Raw genomic sequence first — 27,973 nt, forward strand, 5'->3', positions numbered from 1 at the left:
TAACCCGAAACTTATCACTTGCAGCTTTACTAAATTTTCATATTTTGTAACAATTGTAGGAAATTTACAGTGCAATGTATGCTGAGGATGGAAAAGTTCCCTGGTGAGCTATTTCCTTTGCTTGTTGTCCCCTAACATGTATTCTCCTCCTGAAATACCTCAGAGGCATGAAGACAAGAAGCTCCCATGCTATCTCCTGCATTCACACAAATTGGCAACTGAAGAGCACCCGGAAGTACTAGAGATTAGAGCCCAGATCATGGGGAATATGCACAGGAGGGCCACAAGTCAGTCAGAACCTTTGGAGATTTTGCTACACTGTGGTGGTGGTGTTGCCTCCCCATCGAATGGAGAGGAACCTCTGAACCTGCAAACCTTCTAATATTTATTTCCAGATCTTTGAACGTCTATGGAGGACCAAGACATTAATGAGGAAGTCTCATATGTATGTGCTATCCCTTAGGAGCTCAGTATGGTTTCTTCAGACTTCCCACTTACGCCTGGGACAATCATCCCCGATTTCACATCACAGAGTGGAAGTTCACTAACATAATGCCAACAGGGTCAGCATGATCTTACAGGGGCAAAATCCCCACAAGTTTGATGTTGCTATGGAGAGTGGCTCTTCTCCAGCTTCATTCACACAGCCATGTCCTCTGGCAACCACAGAGCCGCATAGTCCGGGAATTTGCATCAACTGACTTCACTGAGTTTAGAGAGAAGAGCTGGGGGCTGTCACATTGGCTCAACCCTCCTCCCTCCAACAAAATGTTGATTGCAGCAATGGATTTTTGGCTCCTTTCAACCCCCCCACGGAGGGGATCATCAGCCCTAGATTATAACACAGAAAATAACCATATGCATAAAAAAATCAAATACAAAGGTAAATTAGTTTGATGGGTTCACTGCTACTCAACATCATTAGTTCTAGGTAAGGGTAGTTTAAATATCAAATGGTGAAAGGTAGCCTCAAAGGTAGCCTTTATTGTAGCCTCAAAAATGAACAAGACTTCAACATACATCAACTGGGTTTTATGTTTGATGAGAGATATTCGAGTGAAAGTGTGTCTTTCAGCCATCTCTTTAGCACAGCGCTTCCACCCAGCGCAATTAGATCCACAAAATTTCACATTTTTTTCCCAGGGCATGAGGCCAGCTGCAGAGAAAACATGGAATAATAACAATAACAACATTGCACTCCTAGAATGCCTCCCCATCGGTTTGTAAAACAACCTGTTTGCAAATCCTAGCCCTACTGAAATCAATGGGAACACTCCATTGATTTCATTAGGGCCAGGATTTCTTATGAATTCCACTTCAGTGTTTGATGCACTAACCCATACTGCCTTCCCTGTGTATTGTGAGGTTGTGCACTGTGAGGTCTGTGTGAGTTTGAAAGGGACTCAAATCCTTCTCCCCACTTGCAAGGTAATAGAGCAGCCATGGAGCCCTTCCCCAATGTTGCAGTAACCCCTCAATTCTACAGCTGCTGTGCCCCTACCATTTCTGCAAGGGCTGAATAGCAGATCTGTTTAGAGGTGACCTAGTGTTGGTCCCAGCTGTGGTGTGTTAGAATTGTAGGCTGTCACTTTAAATTCCTGGGGGGTTGCCTGGTCCTACTTGCCAGTTAAGGGCTCTGTATGGAAACTGTGATCCGGTCCTTGCAGCAGTCAGTAAGAATAAGGTGGGGTGAGTTGTGGCTCTGTCTACGGGCTAATTTTCTCTCTCTGTTCTTGTGTGTTGTCATTCTGAATTCTAAGAAATAAAGTAGTTAGGGTGCAACTTTCCAGCAAGAGCATTATATGTTTTTATCTAACTTCTTGCTGCATATGATGTGAAACATACCGCCACCTTCCCTCTGTGCCTCCTCCATGCTAAATGCAAGAAAGCTGTAAGGAGCGCTAGTCTGCAGTACATCAGGAAGGAGGAAAGCGATGCATCTGAGCAGGTTCCCCACATGCTGTACTACTTCTCATGCAGCAGAATCACAGCAATCAGTGCCTTCAATGAGCTATAGGATTTAATCATTTAGTGGCAAATTCTGCACTTGCTTATGCAGTCCCACTGATTTCTGTGGGCTCCTGATTTCACTGGGAGCTTTCCCTATGAGAGAGTTGCAGGAATGGGCTTTAGTGTGTAAATATTGCTTTGTGTAGAGTCCATTGTCATGTTACTATGTGGCAGACAGCACTAGGCTTACTGAAAAATCAGTAAAATGCTTGTGAAATAAGGGGCCAAGAAAGAAAAAAAATATTTTAAAATGATAAACTTATCCCATCTAATGCTCTTTTACATTACGCTTAAGAGAACTCATGTGACTATTAATGCCTACACAGCGCTATGTAATTTTTGCCTATTAGGCAGATTTAGCATATCCACCCTAAATCATTATTTAAGCAAACAGACAGAACAAGTTTTATTTTATGACAAATGTTTGCACGTCTAAGGTGCATTGTGAGGCATAAGGCAAAACTGCATGTGTGTGAGTGTGTCTGTCCACCTGAGAGGATGTGTTCCATTTTGAAACCTCTCACCTAGCATGTCTTCTTGTCAACATGATATGTGGTTTGATTGATTTCTCAAAAAAATATTTTGTTTAAGAGCTTTTGAACGAGTAATATTTGAAACATACCTTTCCTACCACATAAAGAAACTATATTTTATATACGTAGTTCTTTAGTGCAATATATTTTTCATAAACAAGATGCTGAATAAAAATATTAATATTGCCACCAAATTTTTCTTAAATGAAGTAAAAATAAATAGGTAAACCAAGTTAAATATCTGCTTTTATTTACAAGGGAGTAAATCTGGATTAAGTTTGCTAACGCTGTTAAAGATAATGAAGTAAATCCAAATTGACACTAGTGTGAGATCAAAACCTGGCTCCCAAGGTTTTTATTTTCCTGTAAAATGTCAAGCACACCTATGGTACTACATGTATAATACAATTAAACAATATCCCTCTGATTTTTGAGCAGCTCAGATGATCATGTGGAAATAACAAATCTGCAGCAGTAGGGAATGTTTATTTAATAATAACATAATTGTAACCGTATAATATCAATATTAGTTTGCAAATAAGGCTTCACTCTCAAAGCATTATACAAATATTAACTAAATATGTCGTTATATAATCTAATCTTATTAATTAAATAATTGTAGAAAGTCTAACACTTAAATAGAGCAGTATGATAAATCTTTCATAGACCACAGTCCTATTATGTGACTTATGTAAACCAACCCTTCCAGGGTGAAATGCTGAATGCCTCCTGACCACTGGCAACTCCCAATGTGGCCTGTTTGCAGCATGAAGCATTTTTTTCCAGTCTCAGAGGCAAAATGTCCCATTAACTTTATTGGGAACAGGGTCATGTCAGTGGCCTATTTGAAAGCAAACATGCCGTTCCTATTGTTAATCTAGGCAGGTGCGCCCTAATGTCTAATCCAAAACTGGATCCGGAAGGCAATGCCACAAAACAGCAAATACTAAATTAAAGCAATAAAGAGCAATTCAGTGTGTATTATTAGAATATATTGGTGTGTGAGAATTTCAAACACTCCTCCTATTTAAAAATTGTAACAGTGAAGTACCATAAAAGAATTCATGTCCTGTTAAGTATTCTTATAGCATAAGACCGAGCACAAGGGAACTGTAAAGGAGACAATTACTAATACAACTGCATGTTGGCACTGCAGAAGGCAAATAATGGGGGAAATGTCTATTTCATAAGCTAGGCCAGTTTTTGCAGCTAGAAAATAGGCTGCCTGGATTTTAATTATGCCCTATGCAGAATCAAAGCCTAGTTCTTGAAGCTCTGTTTACATCTGCCAGGGAAACTCTAGCTGTTTCTAGTGAACCTTACAAGCAGGGCAGGAAAACACAAGGAAAACAAGAGGTTTTTCAAGGCCCTGAAGCCCATGCAGGCTTCACAATACCTAGGTTCCTCAGCTGTCTCTCTCATATTTAATTGGTGACTGAGGCACTTTGGTTCAATGGCTCTCAGCATCCCCACTGTACAAATTGTTCCAGCATCCCTGATTCCCCTGGGATTCACATCAGCAACCTTTGAGTGGGAGGAACTTAGTGGCCTGATCCCCCCTTCCACATGGGGTGGAGATGTACCCCTAGCCAACCTAAGGGCAGTGCCAGTAAGTAAGGAAACCCTAGTAACATCTTTCTAGCCAAGAATGGCAGTTGTGCTCAGCATGCTAGATGTCTCCTGGGGAAGGGATGTTTGATGGTTCCTCACACATGGCTTGGATGGCTTCCTCATTGGATCTCGGGCTTTGCTGGGATCAAGGACGTGGTCAGTGTTCCCCGCAGCTGTTCATAAGCAGAACCAATGGCAATGCCCGAGCTCTGGACCCTCCTCTTTAAAGCAGGTGCTGGTTGCCCCTTGTGAACCCCAACCGGCTGTGTACCCTGGCCATGCACAGCCTAGGCTGCGGGCAGGGGCTTATAGTGCAGATTCCCCCCACGATCACGGGAGAACCCGCCTCAAGTCAACACGCTGCAGGAGGCACCAGCTGGGACGTCCCCCCGGACGTAGCGCTGCGCCGGCCCCCCGGAAGGGAAGTGGGAGGGAGTTAGCGCGTGCACATGACAGGGCACGGGGAGGGGAGGAGCCATCGCGTGTGGGCGGGGCTAAAACTCTAGGGGCGGGGCCGTTTCGAAAAAGACGGCGATGGCCGAGGCGTGCGGCCGCTCTGAGTGGGCGGGGCCAGTTGGGCATTGCGTGCGAGGCAGAGGGCGGGGCTACGGTGGAAAGGGGGCGGGGCCTGACCTGTCGCCGGGAGGGGAAGGGGCGTGTCTCGCGCGGGTGGTGACGCCGAGTTCCGCCCCGCGCCGCCGGCCTCAGTCAGTCAGTGGCCGGGCAGCGGCGCTGGATGCGGCAGTGGCGGCTGGCGCAGGAGCGGGCAGCCGAGGCCGGGCGGCCCTCGCTTGGAGACAGCCGGACTGCGGGAGTGGAAGCGACCCTCGGCGGGTTTTTTTTTTACCTAGAACAGACAGCCTCCCCTCCCCGTCTAACCGCCCTTCCGCTTGAATTCCCCATCGACCGGGTAAATACCCGCCCCTCCCCGCTGCGAGCGCGCCCTGGCAGGAGCAGGATGATAGCAGACTCGCTCCTCTTTCGGTGCGATGCGCGAGCCTCTCCGCGGACAGCCCCCGCGCGCCTTGGGCCGCCGGCAGCCCCGCCGCGCGCCTCCCCGCCCGGTGACGCACCGGCGCTGCGGAACGACCTGGGCTCCAACATGCCACCTGCTGAAGGGGCTGAACGTGCCGGTTCGCTGCTTCCTGGCCAGTGCACGACTGGACCGGCGCAACCGGCTGCTGGAGAAGCAGCTTTGCAAGGCGCAGCAGAGCGAGCGCGATCCGCCGCTTCCGCTACAAAGACCTTCTCACCGGACCAGGGCGTGCAGACTGACTCGGGCCCCCCGGCTGCCGCACCGGGCGCCCGCGCCAGCGCGCCGCGCCGCCGCCTCCCCGCCGCCGCAGCACTACGGCCGCCTGCCCGGCACCATCTGGAGCTACACCCAGGTGCGCCGCACCGGCGGCGGCGGCCTGGAGACCCTGCAGGGGCCCGGCGTCTCCTGGGTCCACCCGGACGGCGTTGGGGTGCAGATCGACACCATCACCCCCGAGATCCGGGCCCTCTACAACGTGCTGGCCAAAGTCAAGCGGGAGAGGGACGAGTACAAGCGAAAGTGAGTGCGGGGGGAGAGGCCTGAGATGAGCATTGGAGGGAGGAGATGAAGTCGGGAGATGCCTGGCTCCCCCGTCCAGCTCGCTTGCTTGTTTGTTTTTTCGCATGGGGGAGTTGATGGAGGGAGAAGGTTTGGGGACCCCCCCGGGCAGCCGTCCCAGGCTGAGGAAGGGGGAGCTAGGCTAAGGAATCTGAGACCCATGCGGGAACGTGGCTTCCCTTCCCCCAGACTTCCTGTCTATGGAGAGGCGGCCGATGGATTTGGAAAACTTGGGGGATCCTCCTCGAGAGAATTTGTCCCTCCCACCAACCTGGTTGGTTTTCCTGGGGAACGGTGGGTGATATTCGGAAAACCTAGAGGCCCTTTGCAGGTTGAAGGGCCACTTTCAAGCATTGTGTACATTTCTGTCTCAAAAGGAGCGTTGCAAGCTTAACAGATTTTTTTTTTAAACCGTTCTTGGAGAGGGAAGCGATCTACTATTAATGTTTGTTTACATAATTAGCCCGAAATTTAGCTTGGGAGATGAGAACAGGTTCATCATTTTCATAGTCAATTTCACTTTCTGGCTCTTGTGAATGAGGTCAGTGCTGCAATACTTGGGTTGCGAACACTGCAGGGAAAGGTTTGCATCCAAACAAAAGCAGTTTCATTGAAATGTTTTAAAAAAAAAAAACCTCACCAAATACATACAGCTTGAAAAATTTACATTCATCTTAAATATTTCTTAAGCCTTGGGAGATTTTTATGCAAAATTAAACCTGTCTAAATGCACTAGCCATACAGAGACAAGTCTAAGTGCGCTGAGGGTGGGAGGCCAGTAAAAGTCGGTAACTGGGATCCTGGAAACAGATTTCTATATGCAGTGAGTGCCCAGGGCATCCTGGAGGACAGACCTGGGCAACTGCTGCTAAATTCTGTTGCCTTTTTGGCTTAAATGGGGTCTGTCTCTGGCAGTTTGGTTTTGTAGGAGGGGAAATTCAGACAACCCTTTTGTGAAACAGCCAGGGTCTGGGCCATGTGGCATACAGCACATTCTGATTGCAATGCTCTGCATGGATGAAAACATTGTGTTCCTTGTCTGTTAGTTTGTCACATTTATGGTTACGTCTTTGCAAATTACTTGTCTAAAAAAAACTTTACATTTGGAAGGTGTATGATACATTCATGTATCTTTTGGGGTTGCTCTAGTTTGTCCCTGTGTGTCATGTTGAATAGACTGTTGAAGCTGGAATATGTCTAAAATATATTTCCTCTATTTTAAATGTGTTGGCTTAAATGGAAACAACACAGTAAAATCACTTGTAGATGTGACAGATGCAATCTTTCTTTAACTACTTTTAAAAATACCCTTCCATTCCTGATATTTCCTTGCATCTAGCTGTGTGAACCATGAAAATAAAATAATCTGGGAAATCTCAGTTCCAATGGATTTCTATTAAGTAGCTTTCAGTAGTATGACTACTGTGGGTGGGAACTCTAATGTAATACTGAAAAGTAGTTGATCGCTTTTATTCCAGGGACATCTCTCATTTGGCAAAGCAACTCTTTCTTTTTTTTTCCTTTAAGGGCTCATATCTGAGTAACTCAGTCTTATCGATTCAATTCTCAAGTCCCAAAAAATCGTACCAGTTATGCTGGTTATGTGATGTGGATGTTTGTACACTATGAAACTACTCTCCTGTTTGATAACACATTTTTAAACTGGGCCTGGCAATAGGCCTTTAGAAATGTTACAGCACTAAGCTTCCATTGGCAAGAGTTGATGTCAAATTTGATTTGATTAAAGCGAAGTTGGGCTGTATTTTTTGTCTGCAATAGTAGTCACATTATGCCATGGGGTTGTTTTGTTTTCATTCTCTGTACTAAGAAGCTGGATGGTGACATTTGGGAGAATATGTATTCAGCCACACTTCATTTAAGAAGGTTATCCCTAGGGTGTAGGTTGTGTCATCAGTGTCTAGTGCTACTTTTCTTTTTTTTTAAATAGAATCATAGAATGAGGGTTGAAAGGGACCTCAGGAGGTCATCTAATCCAACCTCCTGATCTAGTCCAACCCTCTGGATGAATGGTGATTTCTTCTAGAGGAAAAGGCCAAGGTATAGTCTGCGCATAGTTTTGCACTGCTTTAACTTTGTGTTTTAGAAATTGATGAAGTTAAAGTGTGGATGTAGTTATACTTGTATAAAAGTGCTTATACCAATATAGCTGCTTGCGATCTAATCACCTTTATACCAGCATAACTGCATCCACACTAGCAGGTCTTACTGCTTTAACTAGATCTGTTTCTAAACTGAGAAGTCAAAGCAGTAAGTGCTTAGTGTGTACAATTGTGTTAACATTCTGTGTCCCCTTGGAAAGGCTTTTTTTGTAATATGTCAGAATGAAAAGCTTAAAAAGGCAACAGTCAGGCTGAAAGTAAAATAAAATATCAAACTTGCATTTTAATGTCTTGTTCAGTATGTGTATGTCCATTACTAAGTAACTGATAATTACAATTCTTGTTTGCCTTTCCCGCTCCCCACCCCGCTGCCCACCATCCTTGTCTGTTTATGCCCTACAATAATCAAACTTAGATTTTATGTGACCTGCTCTTTGATGTTGATTGTCTTTTTCTTGTGAGACATCAAGCCAATTTTGTATGATTTAGAAAATATTTATACTGTTTACTCTTTCACTCAGCTCTAGCAGTAATAATAGATTTCAGTTTTACTTTTCCATGCACTACCACAGTATGGAAATGCTTGCATTGCAAACACCATAGGGACTTCTTACTTCCAAAACCACTATCTGTTTTTTTTAAAATGAAAACACTTAGAATCATAGAGGTGTTAGGACAGGAAGGGACCTCAAGAGGTCATCTGGTACAGTCTTCTGCACTCAGGGCAGGACTATTTTTAATAAAAAGTTGGCTGCCCAGACAGGTTAGAATCTTGTCCCCTCAGATTAAGAGCCTGATGCTTTGCCTGCTGAGCTAGCTGTCATTGCCAACACTTCTGTTGTGATTTTACAAAACAACAACAAAAAAAAAGCCACACATTTTGGGTTTAAAGTACCTGATTGTGCCCCCTGATGACTGAATTACTCCTAGCACAGTGGTCTCCAAATAAAGAAGCCAGTGATTTTTGTTTCTATCACTTTTGGAAAAAACATTGTCAGCAAAGAGTTAAACATGTGTCAGTCTCTGTGCCTCTAGGTCTTGCTCTGCAAAGATGTAAGAGGAATCTGGCTAGCTTGCTTACTGTTAACTTGGAAAACAGACTTGTGTGCAATACTTTGGAAGGGCTACTATCTTGAGGTGGCGAGATGGAGAATCATTACATGGGTGCTCTAAACTACAGTTAGCAAACTTCAGTTTCCTTGGAGGAAGAGAACTAATATTATAGTTAGCAGATGTGTTACAGTGCTCTTAGAGGCTTTCCTCTTAGGTCAAGATGGTAGATATCTTGAAAAGGGGTGCCTTGCACCAATGGCAGTGGTTGATTCTAAGCCTTTTTGAAGGGATCTGTTGTCTTACGGGCTGTAAGATACTGCTTTCCTATGCAGAATGTGATTCTGAAAGTAGGATTCAGTATGTTAATACATTTTTATCCAAAGCAGTATATTTATGCTCTGGTGGGTGTGACCATCTAATCAGTCTGGGCACAATTGTCAAACACTGAATAGGTGGTGAATATGAATTCTGAGATTCAGAAATAAATTCCTGCAGTTTCTTATAGCATGTTTGCCTTTCCAGTATGGAGTACTTTGGAAAATCTGTTTTGAAGTGACTTACTATTCATGTTGTTGGTAAGATATTTAAATTTTGGACCATGCTCTTTTTAACTTGGAGAGCTAATAATGCACTGGTGGATTTATGATAACATGCTAATATTCCAGGAGTGAGCTTAACCGTAAGAACATCAGAATGGTTCTACGTGGTCAGACCAGTGGTCCCTCTGGTCCGGTATCCTGTCTTCCAACAGTGGCCAATGCCAGATGCTTTAAAAGAAATTAACAGAAGAGGGCAATCATTGAGTGATTCATCCCCTGTTGTCCACTCCCAGCATCTGAAAGCATGGAGTTGTCCCTGACCATCTTGTCTAATAGCCATTGATGGACATATCTTCCATGAGTTAATCTAATTCTTTCTTTCGTGCCTCTTGTTATAGTTTTGGACTTCTCAGCATTCCCCTGGGAGTGATTCCACAGGTTGACTGTGTGTTATGTGAAGAAGTACTTCCTTATGTTTGTTTTTAAACCTGCTGCCTGTTCATTTCACGAAGGGGTAAATAACACTTCCCAGTTCACTTTCTCTACACCATTCATGATTTTATAGTCCTCTACCATATCCTCCCATTTTTCTAAGATGAACAATCCCAGTCTTTTTATTTCCTCCTCAGATGGAAGCTGTTCCATATCCCTAATAATTTTAGTAACCCTTCTCTGCATCTTTTCCAGTTCTAATATATCTTTTTTTGAGATGGGGTGATCAGAATTTCACCCGGTATTCAAGGTGTGAGCATACCAGACATTTATATAGTAACATTATATTTGCAGTCTTATCTGTCCCTTTCATAGCAGTTCCTAACATTGTTACCTTTTTGACTGTCACTGCACATTGAGTGGATGTTTTCAGAGAACTATCCAGGATGATTCCAAAAACTTTGAGTGGTAACAGCTTATTTAGACCCTATCATTTTGTAAATATAGCTGGGATTATGGTTTCCAATGTGCATTACTTCACGCTTATCAAAGTTCTGCCATTTTGTTGCCCAGTCACCTTGCTTTTGAAAATTCTCAAGGAGATACTGTGAATGAACAATAAATTTGTAAACTATTTTTTCTAGTGGTCTTCCTTTTTTAACTACAAAACAAGTAAAATTAATCCTACTGATAACAAATACACATTTCAAAGTAGCACTTGTAAAAAGTATCAGCCCTTAAGTATACATCTTATAGGAAAACACACTGATACCAAGAAGAGTGACAAATGACTACATTACTGAGTTGTGCAAATACCATTGCTAGTAGTCATGTTTTGTTTGTTTGTTATACAGTGGTTATACAGTCTCTGTACCAAGCAACCAGTTCACATAAGTCTTCTGAGTTTTAGTGACAAAAATATTGTCCCCTGTTGAATTAGTTGACTGTCTGCAATAATCTCCATGACTGGATTGCAAGGTGTGGCTAGCACAATTTCCTCTTGAATGTCAACGTCTTGTAGTTCATGTGTAGCCTGTTTAATGCTAATAGGAAAAAATCATGTTCAAAATTATTATTTTCTTTTAAATTTAAACTTCCTTTTGCACAAATATGAAAATCATGCCATAGTCACAAGCTGAAAAACGCAGCAGTCGGATTGAGACCAGCTTTTGGTAAAGAGGAGGTAAAACTGTCTAAAAAATCTGGAGGTCATCAAAGATTCTTTATCAGATGAGGCTCCACAAGCAAATTTTGAAATTACAAATGGCTTCCTTCTAAAAACAGACTACTTAATTCCCCATGCCTTTTTTCCACCCACGAAAGTCTAGATTTTCTTGGAAGTGCAGCAGCAGCTTATTGTGATATAACATTAAAACATACATAACCTTTAGCTAATATTTTATTGTCAATAGAATGTTGTGATTTGTTTTAAAATAACAAATGTGAGTAAAATCTGGAGCAGAAATGAGCAAAAGTTCCCATGAGGAATCAGCTGACTAAGAAATAGGCTGTGTAGAACTAATTATTTTTTCTTGCTACTATTTTATTCAAGGATATATGAAAACAGCCACTTCACTAAACCTTTTTCTGTTTCTCTTTATCATTCTGAATTATTAATTTATGGATAATCAATAAAAGTAGTTTCTAGATTCTAGATCTGCTCACAAGTCCTTTGGTCAGTTTTTGACATCTGATAACACTTTAAAGCCTTTTCTGTTGCTATTTGAAAGACCCATATGCAAGCAGGAGAAACTAGCCCTAGGGTAACTTAGATTGACTGCATGCAAAGTATCACTTTTCCAGTCTTTCATTAGGTGTTACCCGGTATCTTAAATGTTACTGCTAAACATTAGAAATAAAACTGTTCATGCATGTGTCCTTTATCATAGGAAGAAAAACTTAGGAGACATGAGAAGAAAAAAATCTTCAACATTTTCTTTGAGACACAATGGATCTATAGATGTTATATGAATGTGATTTAAAAAAAAAAATATGTATTGGATCAATACAGCCGTTTTGCATATGTATAACCATTTGCCTGGTTACACAAAGGATGATCAGCAGGTTTAATTGCAGTGATAAGATTGCTGTAGAGCTACAAGGGAGCTCTGGCTGCTCTGATCAGCATAGCTCGTTATAAGAAGAATCCTGTTTCAGAAGAATGGTTAATGATGCAAAACTGTAAACAATGTTGTCATAGTTTAGTCTAGTTATTGTGTTACATAATCACCGCCTTAGTATGTTAACACTCTAGGATTCTTGTTAGGTTTTAGAAAGTGAAGTAGTGTAGCTGGGATCTAATCCAATGCAATTCGAAGAGATGAGCTTAACCACGTACCCACACATTGAATTGTATTCTCCCAGACTGTAGGAGAACTTTTCTTGACTATTTGAAGAGGCAGTGTTATAAATCAAGGCTAAACATAGGAGAGTGACACCCCAGACCAGTTTATGAAATATACCAAAATGTGCTCTGCATAGAATTTGGTTTCTAATATGGTATAAAAGGCAAAAATGCACACGTTGAGATTGTTTTTTGTTTTGAACTAGGTTATAGTTCAGCTTCTCACCTTCTTAGGTTCTGAGGGGGGTGTGTGTGTGTGTGTGTGTGTGTGTGTGTGTGTGTGTATCTCCCATTAAGATCTGGATGCATTGCTGTGTATTTTGACTGTCCAAATATTCCTGTACGTACCCAGCAAGTCTGCTGAGTTGTGAAAACCCTCCTGCAGTCATTCCATATTCTTCTGTCCGAATAGCTTGGGGACCGCTGGTGTTAGGACTTAAAGGGGAGCCAACTTATAATCACATTATATGTGATTTTGCTTTATGGCGGGGCGCGTTATTGCGAGGTTTAACTGTAGTTGTTTTTCCTCAGGATGGTCTTTTCATTTTGAAGATTAATAAAATCCAGTTGAAGAACAAGAGATTATCTCAAATTTGCTGCAGCTGGACAGAGTTTTCCATTGTCAAAGGCAAAGTATGTCAGAACAAACTAGATCTGTGTTTTTTTTGTTGTTTTTTTAACTTAATAAAATCATGCTTAGGACAAACTCTGTAGGAATGTCTAAGTAAACTTTTAACTTAAAATATGATATTTTTTATTGGGTCTCCATGTATTATAACATGGCTTGTGAGGTGAACAGAAGAATTTCTTTAAGGTACTAGATTTTTCTCCCTTCCTTGTTTGTTTGTTACAGAGCTAGTAATGCTTTCTACCTGTAAATTAATGTTTTTCCCTCTAATTTGTAATTCCAGTGTATTTTTGTTCTCCTTTATACAGTTGGCTTTTCAGTAAAAGTGTTTAGTAGAGATTTTATTACCAGTGGGACAAACCAAATTCAGATACACCTCTACCTCGCTATAATGCTGTCCTCAGGAGCCAAAAAATCTTACCGCATTATAGGTGAAATCACGTTTTATAGAACTTGCTTTGATCCTCCAGAGTGCGCAGCCCTGCCCCCCGGGAGCGCTCCTTTACCATGTTATATCAGCATTCGTGTTCTATCGAGTTGCATTATATTGGGGTAGAGGTGTACTTCTTACCCACCCTTGTTGAAGGAAAACTCTGAAATAAATGCTTATGCTTCTGAAATTGAATGTTAATGTTAAAGGAATTCTAGCTGTTAGCAGCAAGGGATAATTTCTGCTTGAGGAAGGGAGAAAATTATCTGATTAATGCTAAAAACAATAGCTGTGCTATAGAATATGTTAATGATTATTACCAGAAATTAGAGAAGCAGGTTTTTTTTGGTTCCATAACTCTCTTTCATTACTTTAAACCAGTGATTTTCAGCCTTTTTTCATTTGTGGACCCCTAAACAAATTTAAGTGGACCCTCAAGAGTCTGTGGGTTGAAAACCACTGACTTAGACTTTTTGTAGTCTGGGTGTCAGAAATGTGTTTGTCTCTGAATTGTGCTACTGTGCTATCCTTAATGTTGATGATGCATCATTGTCCCGTGTTTGTGACTAGTGTGGTTTTTTTTTTTTTTTTTTTTTTGGAAAAATCTGTATCAAATCTTTCAGATTCTGAATTCTAATACAAGTAGAAATTAGAGTAATTGGCCAAGGAGTGAGGGTGCTTATGCTTTTGGGAAGAAGGCAAGGTACTGTTCCCTTTCAGTTCTTCCTTATTTACATTGCAGTACGGCCACAGAGACCCAGTCAGGGTTGGGTCCCTTGCTCTGAAGAGTTTACTCATGTGTCGTGTTTAAATTTGATTGTCCTCCCTCAAATTTGACCTAGTTTATTACAAGGGTGACAATAACAGCCTATGTAAATATATAGAACTAACAGTGTGAAGTCTGAATCACATTACTTAAAATTCCCTATTGCATTACAACTTCTCTATGGCCCTTTAATGTTTGCCCCCTAGAAAAAGTCAGGCTGGGTTTGCAGTTTATTGTCCCCAACCACCCCTTTATCTGCTACTATTGGTTCTTTTTTAATTATTGTTTAAGTGTAAGCTAGCTTTTCGACTTGGATAACTGTCCCTTCCCTGAGGTGTCCCTCCCATAAAGGGATAGGAGGGGATAGGGGTTCCAGAGTTCTCTACTTGTTGTTGCTATCGAGTAGGTCCCTGCAGCTGTCAGGTACAAAAAAGAAAAGTAAATTGATGAATTATGGAGCATATGCTTGGCCACTGTGGTCTGGGGTTACGGAGGTGCTCTCTGGAGTCCTTGTTATATCGTGGGGTAGTTCTGCCTCTGGGAGATGAAAGGGGTACCTCTCCAACACAGCTGGCTGCTTGAGGTGTGGCAGCTGGGGTATTGTTCCATAGAAGGGGTTTATCTTCCCTCACCATGATGCCTCCCTCTGAGGAAGTGGACAAAGAAAGTTCTAGCTGGGCTCCACACTGGTGCCTGGGGTTTCATTCTCCCTGTTAATGAGGTGCTTTGAGCTTTTCGGAGCTGTGCTTTCCCTGTCACCCCATGAGGCTAGGACAGGGGTGGAATTCTAGGGCTCTGAAATGGAAGGAAATCTCCCTTATATTCCGGTTAGGGTGGTTGAGGGAGACTTCTGTGCCTTTCAAAGGATGGCTACATCCATGGAAAAGACTACCGTACTTGCCCTCTAGTTTATAGCTTTTAATACACCTTTTCAATATTTTGTGAGTCCATATGAAAGTAAGCTCAGGTCTTCCAAAGACTGAAAAACCAGATTCTGAAGTACACTTGATAGAGCAAAAACAAGCTCTTTTAAAAATCTTAAACCCAAATTGTCTCTGAAGACATGCAATTTAGGAGTCAAGCAAAAACAAAACCTAGGAACAAGATATTTCTAGCTATTCATTATGTGTAATCATAGGTTTAAATTGCTGTATAGTAATGCATTTCAAGTGCTTGGCTGTCTGTAGCTAAGGAAGGAATGAGACCGGTGCAGAGCTCAGCAGCTGCTTTTTTGTGGTTCAGACTTTTGTGGTGATACTCTGCCAGGATTTTGCATTAGCTTCCTGCATATATATATATATATAAATTTTTTTTTTGTCCTGTTGACTGCTTGCTGAAATCTTCTCAGGGTTCTGTTTTTAAAGCTTTTGTGTGTGTATATTTGTGTGTCTAGATGACACTAAATTCAAAGGGGTGGAGAAACCAATTTTTTCCATTAATACAATAATTGGAGATGTTTATTACCCATTGGGTTAAAATCTAAATTGTGTGTGCTAAAATTGGGGCCATTAACTGAAGCCATTTTGCAACTTGGAATTCCATTAAAGTGTTCCCCCAGACATGCCTCCTTTGCTTAGTAAAAGGTTATCTAACACTGTTCTGTGAACTTAGTTTGTGGTAACAAACAGATCAGCCGGCTTCAACTGGGATTTGGCTTAGTAAGCAAGGCAAAGAACCAGCATATCCCAAGGCTATGCTTGTAACAGTCATGAACTTGGTTCTTCCCCCAAACAAATGCTCTGATATGAGAGGGAGAAAAGGATCTGTCACTCAGAATCCCCACTCTCACATGTGCGCTGTGTGTGTGTGTGTGTGTGTGTGTGTGTGTGTGTATGTATATATATATGTATAATTCTTAAGATTTTTAGCATCAATTAAGTCTCATCCTCTTCTGTGTATCTCACAAGTATGGAAGCTTCTTTATTTTTGACTTGTGAAGTTTAAGGAAAAAAACTTCTTTTTAACCTCAGTTTTGACTAGCAGAACAATGTAAGATTATTATAATGTATGATGGCATGTCAGATGAGCACATGATAGTTTCACAATATATCTGAACTCTACTGCATTGTTTGGGATCCATTGGTGAAAGTGATTGGCTAGTGACCCAGAAATCAGTATTCATGTCCGCTCTGGAGAAGTGCTATAGGAAGGAGTGTGGGGTTTCTTTCCAAAATGAAGGGAGGGATAATGCTTTGGCTGCTTTTCAGACTGAACTTTATACAGGTTTTCTTGTTGCACCTGGCTATGTCATCAAATGCCAGTGTCTAGAAATCCAGCGGTTTATCAGATTTTTCAGCTTCTTTACGCATGCACATGTTGAGATTTGGTGTGCAAGCAGATAGAATCTTCTGAAATGTTGTGTTGGAGGACTAGGTATGCTACTTTCTGCTATGGAGAGTGGAGTCTTCAGTAGCAAGATCCTCCAATTTGTAACTGTTTTCACAATCGTGACATTAATATGGCATCTGGTTAAAATAATTTTTAATAAAACTACTCTCATATCTGGCTGTAATATTGAAAATGTATTTAAGTCTCTCTGTTTGCCTTGTATGTATTCATTGAGTTGTTGATCTGTATACAAAACATTACATCAATCCTGCCCCTGGGTCTACTTCAATAACAAGAACATAGAGAGTCCAGAAAGAATGGTGCTCTGTGCCCATTAACAATGTGTCCTGCTTGTTAGTGACCACAGAACTCCAATCTAGTTGAATTGTTACTATGTGAAGTTGAATCACAGATGATGCATGTCTTGAGTCTTTTTGTTTGGGCACTTCCATCCCTGCATAATTCATAACCATGTGACTGACAATGACTGGACACAGAACTCTAAATCTGAAACATCCTGCTGGAGTTCACGTATCCAACGCGCACCAGCGATTACTGCTTGGAAAAGAGTTCAAATTAACACAGTCTGGTGAAGGAAAATTAGTTGCATCTGTTAGGATGGCTGTTTCTATTTAAAGTTTTATGAACTAAAGCTTGAAAATAAGCGTTTGGGTTTGGATCAAATTTCTGGTTAGATTGATGAAACTCAGTACTCTTTTGTGGATTAGAGTTCTCTCCAAAAGCAGTCTTTCCAGCCTTGGCTTCTATCATCCTGGAAATTTCCAAGGTATATTGCCTTAATAAAGGGGCCAGACGCATGGGATCTAACATAGTTTGCATCATTACTGTTCGTAATGTGGTTCCAAATTTAGTTAGTCTTTAATCTGATGGAATGTTCATGGAGTTGCTTTGGATATGTATTAAAATTATAACTGAAAGTAAAGCTTGGCATTATGGACAGTCTGAAAAATGTAATTTAATTTTTTCTTTGGTTGTTACCCAGACAAGATAGATAATTTTTTGGCTCCCCAGTTTAAATTGTTTTTCAGATAGGGAGTTCAACATGCAGAGTTACTGTAAACTATCAAACATAACTTGGGATGCAGCTCGCCCCAGTATTTTGTAAAATGCAAGTTATATTTTGATGCTTGTTGTATTAGCATAGAATAGTTTTCATTAAGGTTTTTAACGTACATTGTTTATATTCATAACTGAAGGTTAACACTGTTTTCTCACACCTAAAGCATCATTAAACAGAAGTTGGATCCAAGACAATTTCATCCCACTCAGGCCTTATGTTAAAACTCAAAATAGGTGTCCCTCTATTACAAATGGGGCATAATTGTTAAAATAGTCTTTTAAAATATTCAAGATCTCCTGTTTCTTTTCTTTTTAAAAAGAGGAAATAATTGTCTTCTCCATAACAGGTGTTAAATCACCTGCTCAATTTTGTTCTCAACTATAGATGGCAAATCTTGGGAAATCAAATTGTCAGTGCTTAGTATTTTTACTGATTGGCAACGTAGTGTGATTCCAGTGAATCATATCTATACATGATATCGAGCAGTTGTTGGCATACTTTGTTGGTTTCAAAAACTAACTGCTGGCACAAATGAAATCACAAAGAGCTACTCATATGCAGAACGTCTTAAATTTTTTTTTTATTTTGGTGGAGGGAGAGGAAGTATTGGCCAGTTGACAGTATCCTGGAGGAGTCAGGCAAGCTGGGCTTTGTTCTTGGCTCTGCTGCTGCGTCTGTGTGATAATGGGTAAGTCACTTAACTTCTGTCTGTTTCCTCATGTGTAGAATGGGGATAATACTTAAAAACACTTCTTATAAAAGAAGGTGAGATTCTTAAATGAAAAGCAGTTAAGTACAAGTACACCTCTACCCCGATGTAATGCTGTCCTTAGGAGCCAAAAAATCTTAACCGCGTTATAGGTGAAACCGCATTATATCGAACTTGCTTTGATCCGCTGGAGTGCGCAGCCCCGGCCCCCGGAGCATTGCTTTACCATGTTATATCCAAACTTGTGTTATATCAGGGTAGAGGTATATTATAATACGCAGTAAAACACCCTTTCTGCTAATTTGTATTCTTATCCACAATGCAACAGCTGCTAGTTGTCGGTGACTGTTGAGCCCTTATTAAAGGGACACAGGTACGCTGAAGTTAAATATCATTTTCAGGGATGCTGCTTGGCTTTTGTCCTTTTAAAGAGGTATGTTTTGTGGCTGAAATAAGCTAGTTGTCTCCCTAATTAGTACTGAAATGTAACAAACTCTCAATGGTAGTATCTTAATATGCAGATATCAAAATTCTGCTCCATAAGCTCCTCTGCTTCTCTTCCCTCTTTCTTGGTACTGGATTAGTCTATCCCTTTGTACAGCGTATTGTGGGAAGTTTTTAGTTGATAAATTCCATGTAGTTATTGAAATTTGATACAACCTCTTTGACCTTTTGTTTTTATTTGGTTAACACATACAAGATTATTTCCCTGAGATTCCAAGATCACCACAAGATATTGTAAGGGTAGGCTCTTGCTGCTATAAAATAAGTGCACATGTGCAGAATTAGCTGTATATTGGTGTCACTGCTGTAGAGAGATACACCTTTTTAGTTCTGGTTTCAAATACACAAGTCAACTTTATTTCCAAGAAATGCATGAAACATTTACTGTGTTACTCTTTCCCCATTGCCCCAAACTGACTAGCAGCTTTAGCTGATTGGATAGGATTTATTCCCTGTGCCATGCATGTGCGGCTTTCCTGCTTACTGGACTCTGATTTTCTGTGGGTTTTGACACATGACTCAAAGCATAGGACTCTTGTAATTGTGTGGTGTTCTAAACACAAGGAAGGGAATGAGGTGATTTTTCTCAGTCACTGTTCTCCTTGTCTGTCTGTGCATTAAAACAAAAAGAATCTCAGATTGTAACCCTTGCAGCGTTGCATTTGTCTTCCTTAGGGTTGGAACTTTAGTTGAACTCAATTAATATCACACTAATATCTGGGTGTTCTTGATAACTTTAGAAATAGAAATGCATAATTCTTGCACATGTACTTCACGTGCTTGTTCCTTGCAACAGATTACATTTATTGATGAGCAGTTTTGGCTTTTGTCAGTGTGTGCATGGAACAGCATAATGGGGTTAATACAATCTAGGTCAGTGGTTCTCAAACTTTTGTACTGGTGACCCATTTCACATAGCAATCCTCTGTGTGCGAGCCCCTCTCCCCTTACAAATTAAAAACACTTTAAAAAATGTATTTAACACTGAGAGCTCAGGACCCCTCATGTAATAACCTTGTGACCCCCTGAGGGGATGCAACGCTCAGTTTGAGAACCCCAGTTTAGGTATTTGGTACTGGAAAAGAGCAGACTGTACAAACATTTTCCAGTATAAGAGGCTTTTGCTAACTTAACTGTCTTAAATGTGTTTGTTTCAGGTAGGGGTGACCTGTCCTCTTCATCGGTATGTTTAGTGCAGAGAGATGTGGAAAACTTGTCTGGAATCTGTGATTTGCAGTATTTCTGGCTGCCATAGATTTAGAGATACTGTACTTGTTAAACTTGCTTTCACCATGTTGGAAACTTGAAAAATCAGCAATGTTTATTTGCAGCTACAATTTCTAGCAACAAGCAAACTGCAGCTCTCCCCACCAGAGAATAGTCAGGGCCGCTCACATAACCTGATGTTGCTAGCTTCTTTAACAGGAAGATATCTCTGTGCTGTATTCCAGTTGTGAGACTTTGATTATTTGCTCCTAATTCTGCTGTTGTATCTTCAATTAGTGGATACTGGATTTTGTTTGTAAATGAAGTGTTGTGAGGTTAATCTGGAATTTATAAAATTGCTGCAGAAAAAACAACCACGAGGATAGAATGTTACCTTGGGACTGACTTGCATCTGTACCAATATGCTGAAATCCTAAACCTTCATTTGGGGGCTCAGAGACCTAATTTGACTGTCTGTCTCCTTGTATTTCCCAGTTGTTTATACTTCAGTAGTCTTATGGTTTTAAGTCTCTTCTGCAATCATTGTCTCCCCGGCAGCCAAATTTCAATGCTAAGTACCCTTATTTTCCCAAGAGCTCCTTGCAGCAATCAGGTGGTGAGGAATTGGTAAGATTCAGTGTTGAAATGATCTGTTGAGATCGTGATAAATGGACTGTTTTAAATGAGTGCTGTAAAAATGCAGGAAATATTAATTACATTTTAAAAATTGCAGAATACCTTTATACTAATTTTTTGTTTTGGTTTGCATTTCTTTCCTTACTTCAACCTGGAAGCCTACTGGCTATTAAAGAGTCTCCTATATTGTTAATGACACACAGTTGCAATGAAAAAACTTAATGATTCCTTAAGATATCTTGAAAAACAATAGATTGGTGAGGAGGTAATTTATTACCCCTTATAGTTCTCCAGAAAGTGTCAGTTTAGTATCCAGCTTCCCTGCGTGGGCTCTGTTGCTAACTTCCTTTTCAGGTACCACCGTTGTAGTCTTCCAATTAGATTTCATATTGGAATGGGAACTTTCTCCCTGTGCTATAGAAAAACCACCTCCACAAGGGTCTCCCAGTGAATCTACACTGGCACTTTACAGTGCTGAAACTTGCAGCGGTGGGGTGGGGCGGGGTGTTTTCACACCCCCGAGCGAGAAAGTTGCAGCACTGTAAAGTGCCAGAGTAGACGAGCCCTTGCTGTTCCTTGAAAACATTTTTGAGTCCTCATGCGGGAATGTTGTCTGTCAATCATTTTGGTGCATCCATGCCCAAGCACTTTACAACAGTGATGGTACCAGCATATTTTGAGATCCTAAAGCAACTCTGCTACACAGCACCTAGCATTGTTGTGAGTAGGGTCTTTTAGATAACTTCAAATGCAGGGCACTCAATTGAGGGAGAGTTAGGGGAACAGAATTATTGAAACTGCACTTTAACCAAGATATGGATAAACCTTTGTAAGACCCAGCAAAACAAATATAGTCAAGCTAAATATCATCATCGCTGGTGGAACAACTAATGCTTTTGTAAAATACCTGGAGTTGGCAGTGACAAGAATGCAAAGTGTTATAAGAGATTGTAACCGAAAAGTTTTATAGTGCTTTTCATCCTAGTATAACAGAGCCCAGGTGTCTTGGTATCTCAGTTTGAGCTATTGTCCATCAGAACTCCATACATCAAGATTAGCTGTCACAGAAACAATGACTTTTAGGATATCTCAGACTTGTGTGTGGGGAAATGTTGAATTGGAATCAAATGAGATGTCACTTAGCTTTTGTACATTCTTAAATAAAGGAAGCGAGATAGCAAAGCATATTTAAAAACATATTTGTAGTGAAAGCAAAACCCTCTTATTTGGAGGTGAATGGATGAAAAAGCACTAACTATCTTTAATGGCTGTGAAGACTCTCTTCTCAGTTTTTATTCCTATAGTAAAAAATTTAACCCTAAATCAGATTCTTTAAACTACTATGCTTCCCTTTGGTATTTGAGGAAAAGCCACAGTCTTTGAAAGTTAACTCCCATGGACAACTTGAGAGCTTAGAATGTTGAATTTCAAGGAAAATCAAACTTTTTAAAAAGCAAAAGTATTCTTAGGGCAGGTCATTAGTTTAGTTTTAATTGTAGTTTAGGCTGATAGGAGCTGAAAATCTTATCCAATTGTGGTATACTTAAGAGGACTGCTGAAAGACTCTTTCCTAGTTGGTATCTGCATAATGATAGAATTGTAGATGTTCAAGTCACAACTGGCATTGTTTGTTAATCTTACTACCCCTAAGGTAGTACTTGAGCCACAGAAGCTCATGCGATTTCTTACTTCTGAACAGTTCCTGGAGGATTATGATGACCCTCCACCCGGAGTTGCATACAGTCCCTGGCTTACATTGATACATAAACCATTCATAAACTTAATACAGTATGGTCTCCAAAGATATTGCATGGGATTGGAATATCTGTCACAACTGTATCTTCTGTTTGTTGTTTTGTCACTGATAAACTGAGCATGGAAATATTCACTGTTGATAACTCATGTAAGCATCTTAATTTTTATTCACTTCTAATTTGTTTAAATATTTCAGAAAATTTAAAAATGTGCTTATTTTTCCTGCTCTGTTAAGCTGTACCCTATAGTTTTTTCCAGCAATGATGAGGATACCAGAGATGAGCTGTCAATGTGAATCACATGGCATTACCAGGGAACTATGATAATAGCCTACTGTATTCCACAGTACACACTAATCAAGCAAAAACAATGAGGAGTCCTTGTGACACCTTAGAGACTAACAAATTTATTTGGGCATAAGCTTCTATGGGTTAAAACCCACTTCATCAGATGCATGGAGTGGAAAATACAGTAGCAGCTTCCTTTCTGCCTATGCTGGGCCTCTAAAAGCTTGTTTCAAGTGACATTTTCAGTTTAGGAGGTCTTAATTCAGAAATCTCATACATTAACACTTGCAGGCAGATCATTTCCATATGTTGGATGTTCCAAGGGATTTCAGATGTTGGGTGTTCATCTGCACAAATGCTAACTGCAAAATAGGTTTAGAAACACTGGGCTAAGTTTCTCGTCTTTGAATAATATTAGAGGCCTGGAAATTGACTGAGCAACATGCATGTGTTCCAAAACACTTCACTTGTGCTCCTCAGTTTCTCCAAATACGTAATGTTTGTACATGAACAGTGTGATATCTATCAAAATATTTAAATTTGATATTAATTCTATTTATTACAATAGGATTGTATTGATAATTTGTCTCGATCACTCAGATTTAACTTCCTTCTTTTTCCTCCCAGAAAATGAAGCTGAACCAGTTTAGTATAAAGATACTTAATTATATTATTCAGAGGTATGTTTGTCCCCAGAGGCCTTGCAGTCCTTATCTAGATAAACATTTGGGGTGGCATCACCATTCTACTCAGAAAGAAAGATTTGAGTGCAGATGACACTTCACCCTCCCGCACCCCCTTCTTTGCAGGTGATGTAACTTTACAAATAAACGTAAAAATGCATTTCTTTGGGGTCTTGAATGTCTATTTTCTGTTTAACCTCTCATTAAGGTTGTATAGCACCTGTTGTGTTCCTTCTGAGACTTTCCCATTTGAAATAATGGCCAAGCCAGTCCATTTAATAAACAGCAGTCCTGCATCTATGTGATCTTATACTACCACTCCAAGGCCAAATTATTGGAAACTGTCTCAAGAACACCATTCTACTGACATACTGAAATATTTCTAAAATAGTCAGCTGATGGACAAGTAGGAAAATGTATTTTGATACACGTATTAAAAGCAGCTGGGTTAGCAGGCAAAATTTATCTTAGGGTCTGGCTACACTCACACTTTACAGCGCTGCAACTTTCGCACTCAGGGGTGTGAAAAAACACCCCTCTGAGTGCTGCAAGATACAGCGCTGTAAAGCGTCAGTGTAATCAGGGCAGCAGCGCTGGGAGCACGGCTCCCAGCATTGCACGCTACACCTGTAAAGGATGTGGTTTATGTGCAGTGCTGGGAGAACTCTCTCCCAGCGCTGCTGCTCCGACAACACTCACACTTCAAAGCGCTGCTGCAGCAGCGCTTTGGAATTCCAAGTGTAGCCATACCCTTAGTGTTGCTTATGCAAGAAAGTGCTCTATAAATACCTAACGTGCATCCTGGATGTTTACAGTAACTTAATCTTCTGCTTTTCAGATAGATTACCAATTACAAACAGAATTATTTTGGCTCATTTTAATGTCCAGTTATGACCGTTAAAATGCTATAGGAACAATGTAGCATGTATTTTTGCCCCAGGTATATGATAAAGTCTTAATGGTAATTCTTTCCTGTAGAAAGAACAGGAGTACTTGTGGCACCTTAGAGACTAACAAATTTATTTCAGCATAAGCTTTCGTGGGCTACAGCTCACTTCTTCGGATAGCATACTTACTAGCTAAGGAACTCACCTAGCTTTGTCTCCGTTTTGCTACAGAGAATCCTGTGAAATGGTAGGAAGAGGGGGAAAGGAAAGAAATTCAGTACACTCTGAGTATCTTTCCCAGACCTGAAGAAGAACTCTGTGTAAGCTTGAAAGTTTGTCTTTTACCAACAGAAGTTGATTCAATAAAAGATAATACTTCGCATACCTTCTTTCTCTAATCCACCAGTAAATTAGTCTGGTGTATTAGTCTGCAAAAAATCTGTTTGCAGAGGTTCTGTGCTCATTCTTATAGAATAATTAAGAACAATTATTCCCAATACACAAGTTATACAATTTTGAGAAAATAAAAGCTTTCCCTGAGAACAAGAGTTTGCTTTAAGTCAGTTGGTAGTTGAGGCGTTTACAGTCATGATCTGAATGCAAGTTGACATAGAATCCCTGAACTAAGTAGTTAGAAAATAAAGGAGACTAGGATCTGTGAATTTGGTCCCTTGCTGAAACTAGAGGCCAGCAATATAGACTGCTTGACGGCTTCATAAGTTACCCATTACTACAGTATGATCCTCAGCCAGCATAAGGGATTGATTTCATGACCTTCATTCTAGAAAACACTATTGTTTTCAAATTAAATTGCTATTGCTTTTTTCTCCTGCTGTGAGTATCTATCATAAATGGTAACAATCATGAATTTGTTGGTAAATTAAGACTTTTCAGTTTTCTCAGCTGACTTTGTCACAAAGCTGAATATAACTTGACTTATTTCAGATATCAGTCTTAAACTTGAACAGTGCAAACTCCTTTTCAGCAGGTTGTCTCTCCACTTCTTTTTTTCTTTAAAAAATTGTCAAAAATATTGCTGAGACCCTGTAGCACATACAACAAACCAACTGTCCTACGTTGTACCAAAAAGCCTTCTTGAGTAAGCAGTTACCTCTTAAATGACTGGATTCACTTCCCTCTTGTGCTGGAAGAATCCAGGTTCCTTTCTGTATGGAAAGGGACAGATCATCCCTGATGTTACTTCATTGGATTACTATAAAGTTCCTTTGTTTTCATACCTGAATGTCTGTTATACCTATTAAAGCTGTTGGAAAGAGCTTATCATGCATGAGACATTCATGTAGTTTAAAATAGCTTGAAATAATTTAATTAGTTATGAACCTTACCCATAAGCCATTGATGGGTGTGTTTTGCTTGTTAAAAGCATCAATGTTTTATTTTAAAGAATGCACCCAAGACTTCTGCTTCTATGTGACATTAAAGCTCTGATAACCTTTGTGACATTGCTCTCCATATTCTTTATGGAAGTACGCTTATGAATATGATGTAACTGAAATATGCTTTATGCAAAAGATCTCTTGTAACGTGGTATAACAAAGGTTATAAACTACTGAATATATTCCTCTTATTTGTATGCATGTATCATTCTTGTATCTGAAGCTAGAAATATGAAGTATAACTCTGAGATCCTACTGTAATGATGGAAAAAGTGGGCCATTAATGGTGGTTTAGAATCTTGATGGCTCCCATTGACTAGGACAAGGTGGTTGTAAATGGTTTATTTACCTGCAAGCCTTCCTGCATATGTGTGGGCCAACCCAGGAAGAACAGAGTCTAGGGGTTTACATTGACATGACCATGTCACATGATACTGGAATTTATCTTAAATCTGGTACTTTTCCGTTCAGAAGGAGGGGTGGGGATTCAGAGAGACAAAAGATTCCCACCTTGTGCCAAAGCTATAAAAGGGGGTGGAGCAGGACAAAGGGGGCTGCCAGTCATAAGAAACCCCCTGCTTACCACCTGAGATGTCTACTAGAATTAACAAGGACTGTACCTGGTAGAGGGTTGGGCCCAGACTAGGAAGGAGCCTAGTCTGTGAAAGAAACTTATTGAAACATCTGAGGGTGAGATTATTTGTAATCAGTTTCCTAATGTATTAGGCTTAGACTTGCGTGTTTTGCTTTATTTTGCTTGGTGACTTTGTTCTGTCTGTCATTACTTGAAACCACTTAAATCCTACTTTTTATACTTAATAAAATCACTTTTGTTTATTGATAAACCCAGAGTAAGGGATTAATACCTGGAAGAGCAAACAGCTGTGCATCTCCATCTCTCTCTCTCTCTCTCTCTCTGTTATAGAGGGTGGACAATTTACGAATTTGCCCTGTATAAGCTTTATCCAGAGTAAAACTGTTTTTTGTTTTGGTGTTTGGAACCCATTGGGAACTGAGTGTCTGGGTGCTGAAGATTGAAAACAGCTCAGCAGGTTACCTGTTAAGTCTGGAGCTTTGGGGGCATGGACCAGACCCTGGGTCTGTGTTACAGCAGGCTAGTGTGTCTAGCTGAACCAGGGAGGGTTCTAGAGTCCCAAGCTGGCAGGGAAAATGGCTCCGAGGTAATTTCAGCATATCAGGTAACAGTCCCAAGGGTGACTGAACTCGTTTCAACCTTATGCTAGGGTTCTTCTCAGGAACAAGCAGAAGCAAAACCTGACAGCTTCACTGGAAGAGATTTTTATTGCTCCAATGACAAGGTTTGGAAGCATTTTTCCACGTAAATTTAATCAATACATATTTGCACAATGTTTTGCAAAGGGGGAAGTTTATATTTAACACCTCATGCCCAAGGAATTCCTGGTGTTGAAAGGTCTGCATTCTAGTATAAACAGAGCACGTCTCAAACATGCTTTTATATTGGTCTTTAGTAGGTGTGTTTTTTTTTTACACCACAGTGAACTCTTACCACACAACATCCTGTGTCTTATCTACTGAGCTTACTCCACAACTGCTCTCTGGACTCTTAATATGTTAAAACAAGGCCAGATGATTTCTAAAACCTGATAGACTAAGAAATTGCATGGTTTAAGTATGGAGAAAGCCCTTATTGCCAGTACTTGTTAACATTTTCACCAAAAATAGGATGTCCTTTCTTCGCTTACATGGGAACAAAATGCAGAGGGTTCTGCTCTGTTCTGAGTTGCTCTGATTTGCTACAACCTCCTGTACAGTCTTTCAGTGGAGAGCAGCAATAAGCATTTAGTGCTGCATGTCCAAACTGAATATGGACTAGTAAAGTTGACTTAAACTAAAGAAGTATCAACAGATACTGGTGAATCTGGGCAAAGGGAAATGGGTCCTGAATGAGCAAAGGAATCTCTTAACGATTGCTCCCATTTAGAAAAGGGGTGTCTGCATTTGTACCAAAACACATTTACTGTGTTTTAGCTCTGAGGATATAAATTAATCTCTCTTTTCAACACAGAAACCAATTACACATGAATGCTGGCCACAACAGTCTGATGTTTGGGGAATATGTTGTTGAGATGATCAATTCTTTGGCTAACAGGTTTGTTGTTTGGGTGGGAAAGATGCAATTGAGAAATAGTAAGCCACAGATAACAGCACAGCATTCTTGAATGAAGTTGTTAGAGCCAGGCTTCATGGAATCAGACATTCAGATAAAATTGGCTCAATGTAAAATGTATTCATTAGATAGCATTTAATTTGTATTTCAGTAAGAAACCAGGGCTCTTGGGCCTGAAATTGGTCAGTCTCTGAGAAAAATCTGGAGAATCGCTATACAGTAGAGCAGAACCTCATTAATGCTCACCTAGCTTTTTCACAAATCCCAGCTCTTGTCCCACATCCCAACATA

General features: G+C 40.5%; 1 protein-coding gene across 1 annotated transcript in view; it reads left to right on the plus strand.

Annotated features, from left to right (window-relative positions):
* The first annotated feature begins 5,112 nt into the window (after positions 1-5,112).
* IFFO2 (intermediate filament family orphan 2) overlaps positions 5,113-27,973 on the plus strand; it is a 46,142-nt gene continuing 23,281 nt past the window's right edge. Inside the window, 5 exon segments of the mRNA XM_032787540.2 lie at positions 5,113-5,259; positions 5,261-5,377; positions 5,379-5,393; positions 5,395-5,447; positions 5,449-5,709. Of these exon segments, the coding sequence (XP_032643431.2) occupies positions 5,113-5,259; positions 5,261-5,377; positions 5,379-5,393; positions 5,395-5,447; positions 5,449-5,709 (593 nt within the window).

The sequence above is a fragment of the Chelonoidis abingdonii genome, chromosome 23 (assembly GCF_003597395.2).
Source record: "Chelonoidis abingdonii isolate Lonesome George chromosome 23, CheloAbing_2.0, whole genome shotgun sequence".
In the NCBI taxonomy this organism is placed as follows: domain Eukaryota; kingdom Metazoa; phylum Chordata; order Testudines; family Testudinidae; genus Chelonoidis; species Chelonoidis abingdonii.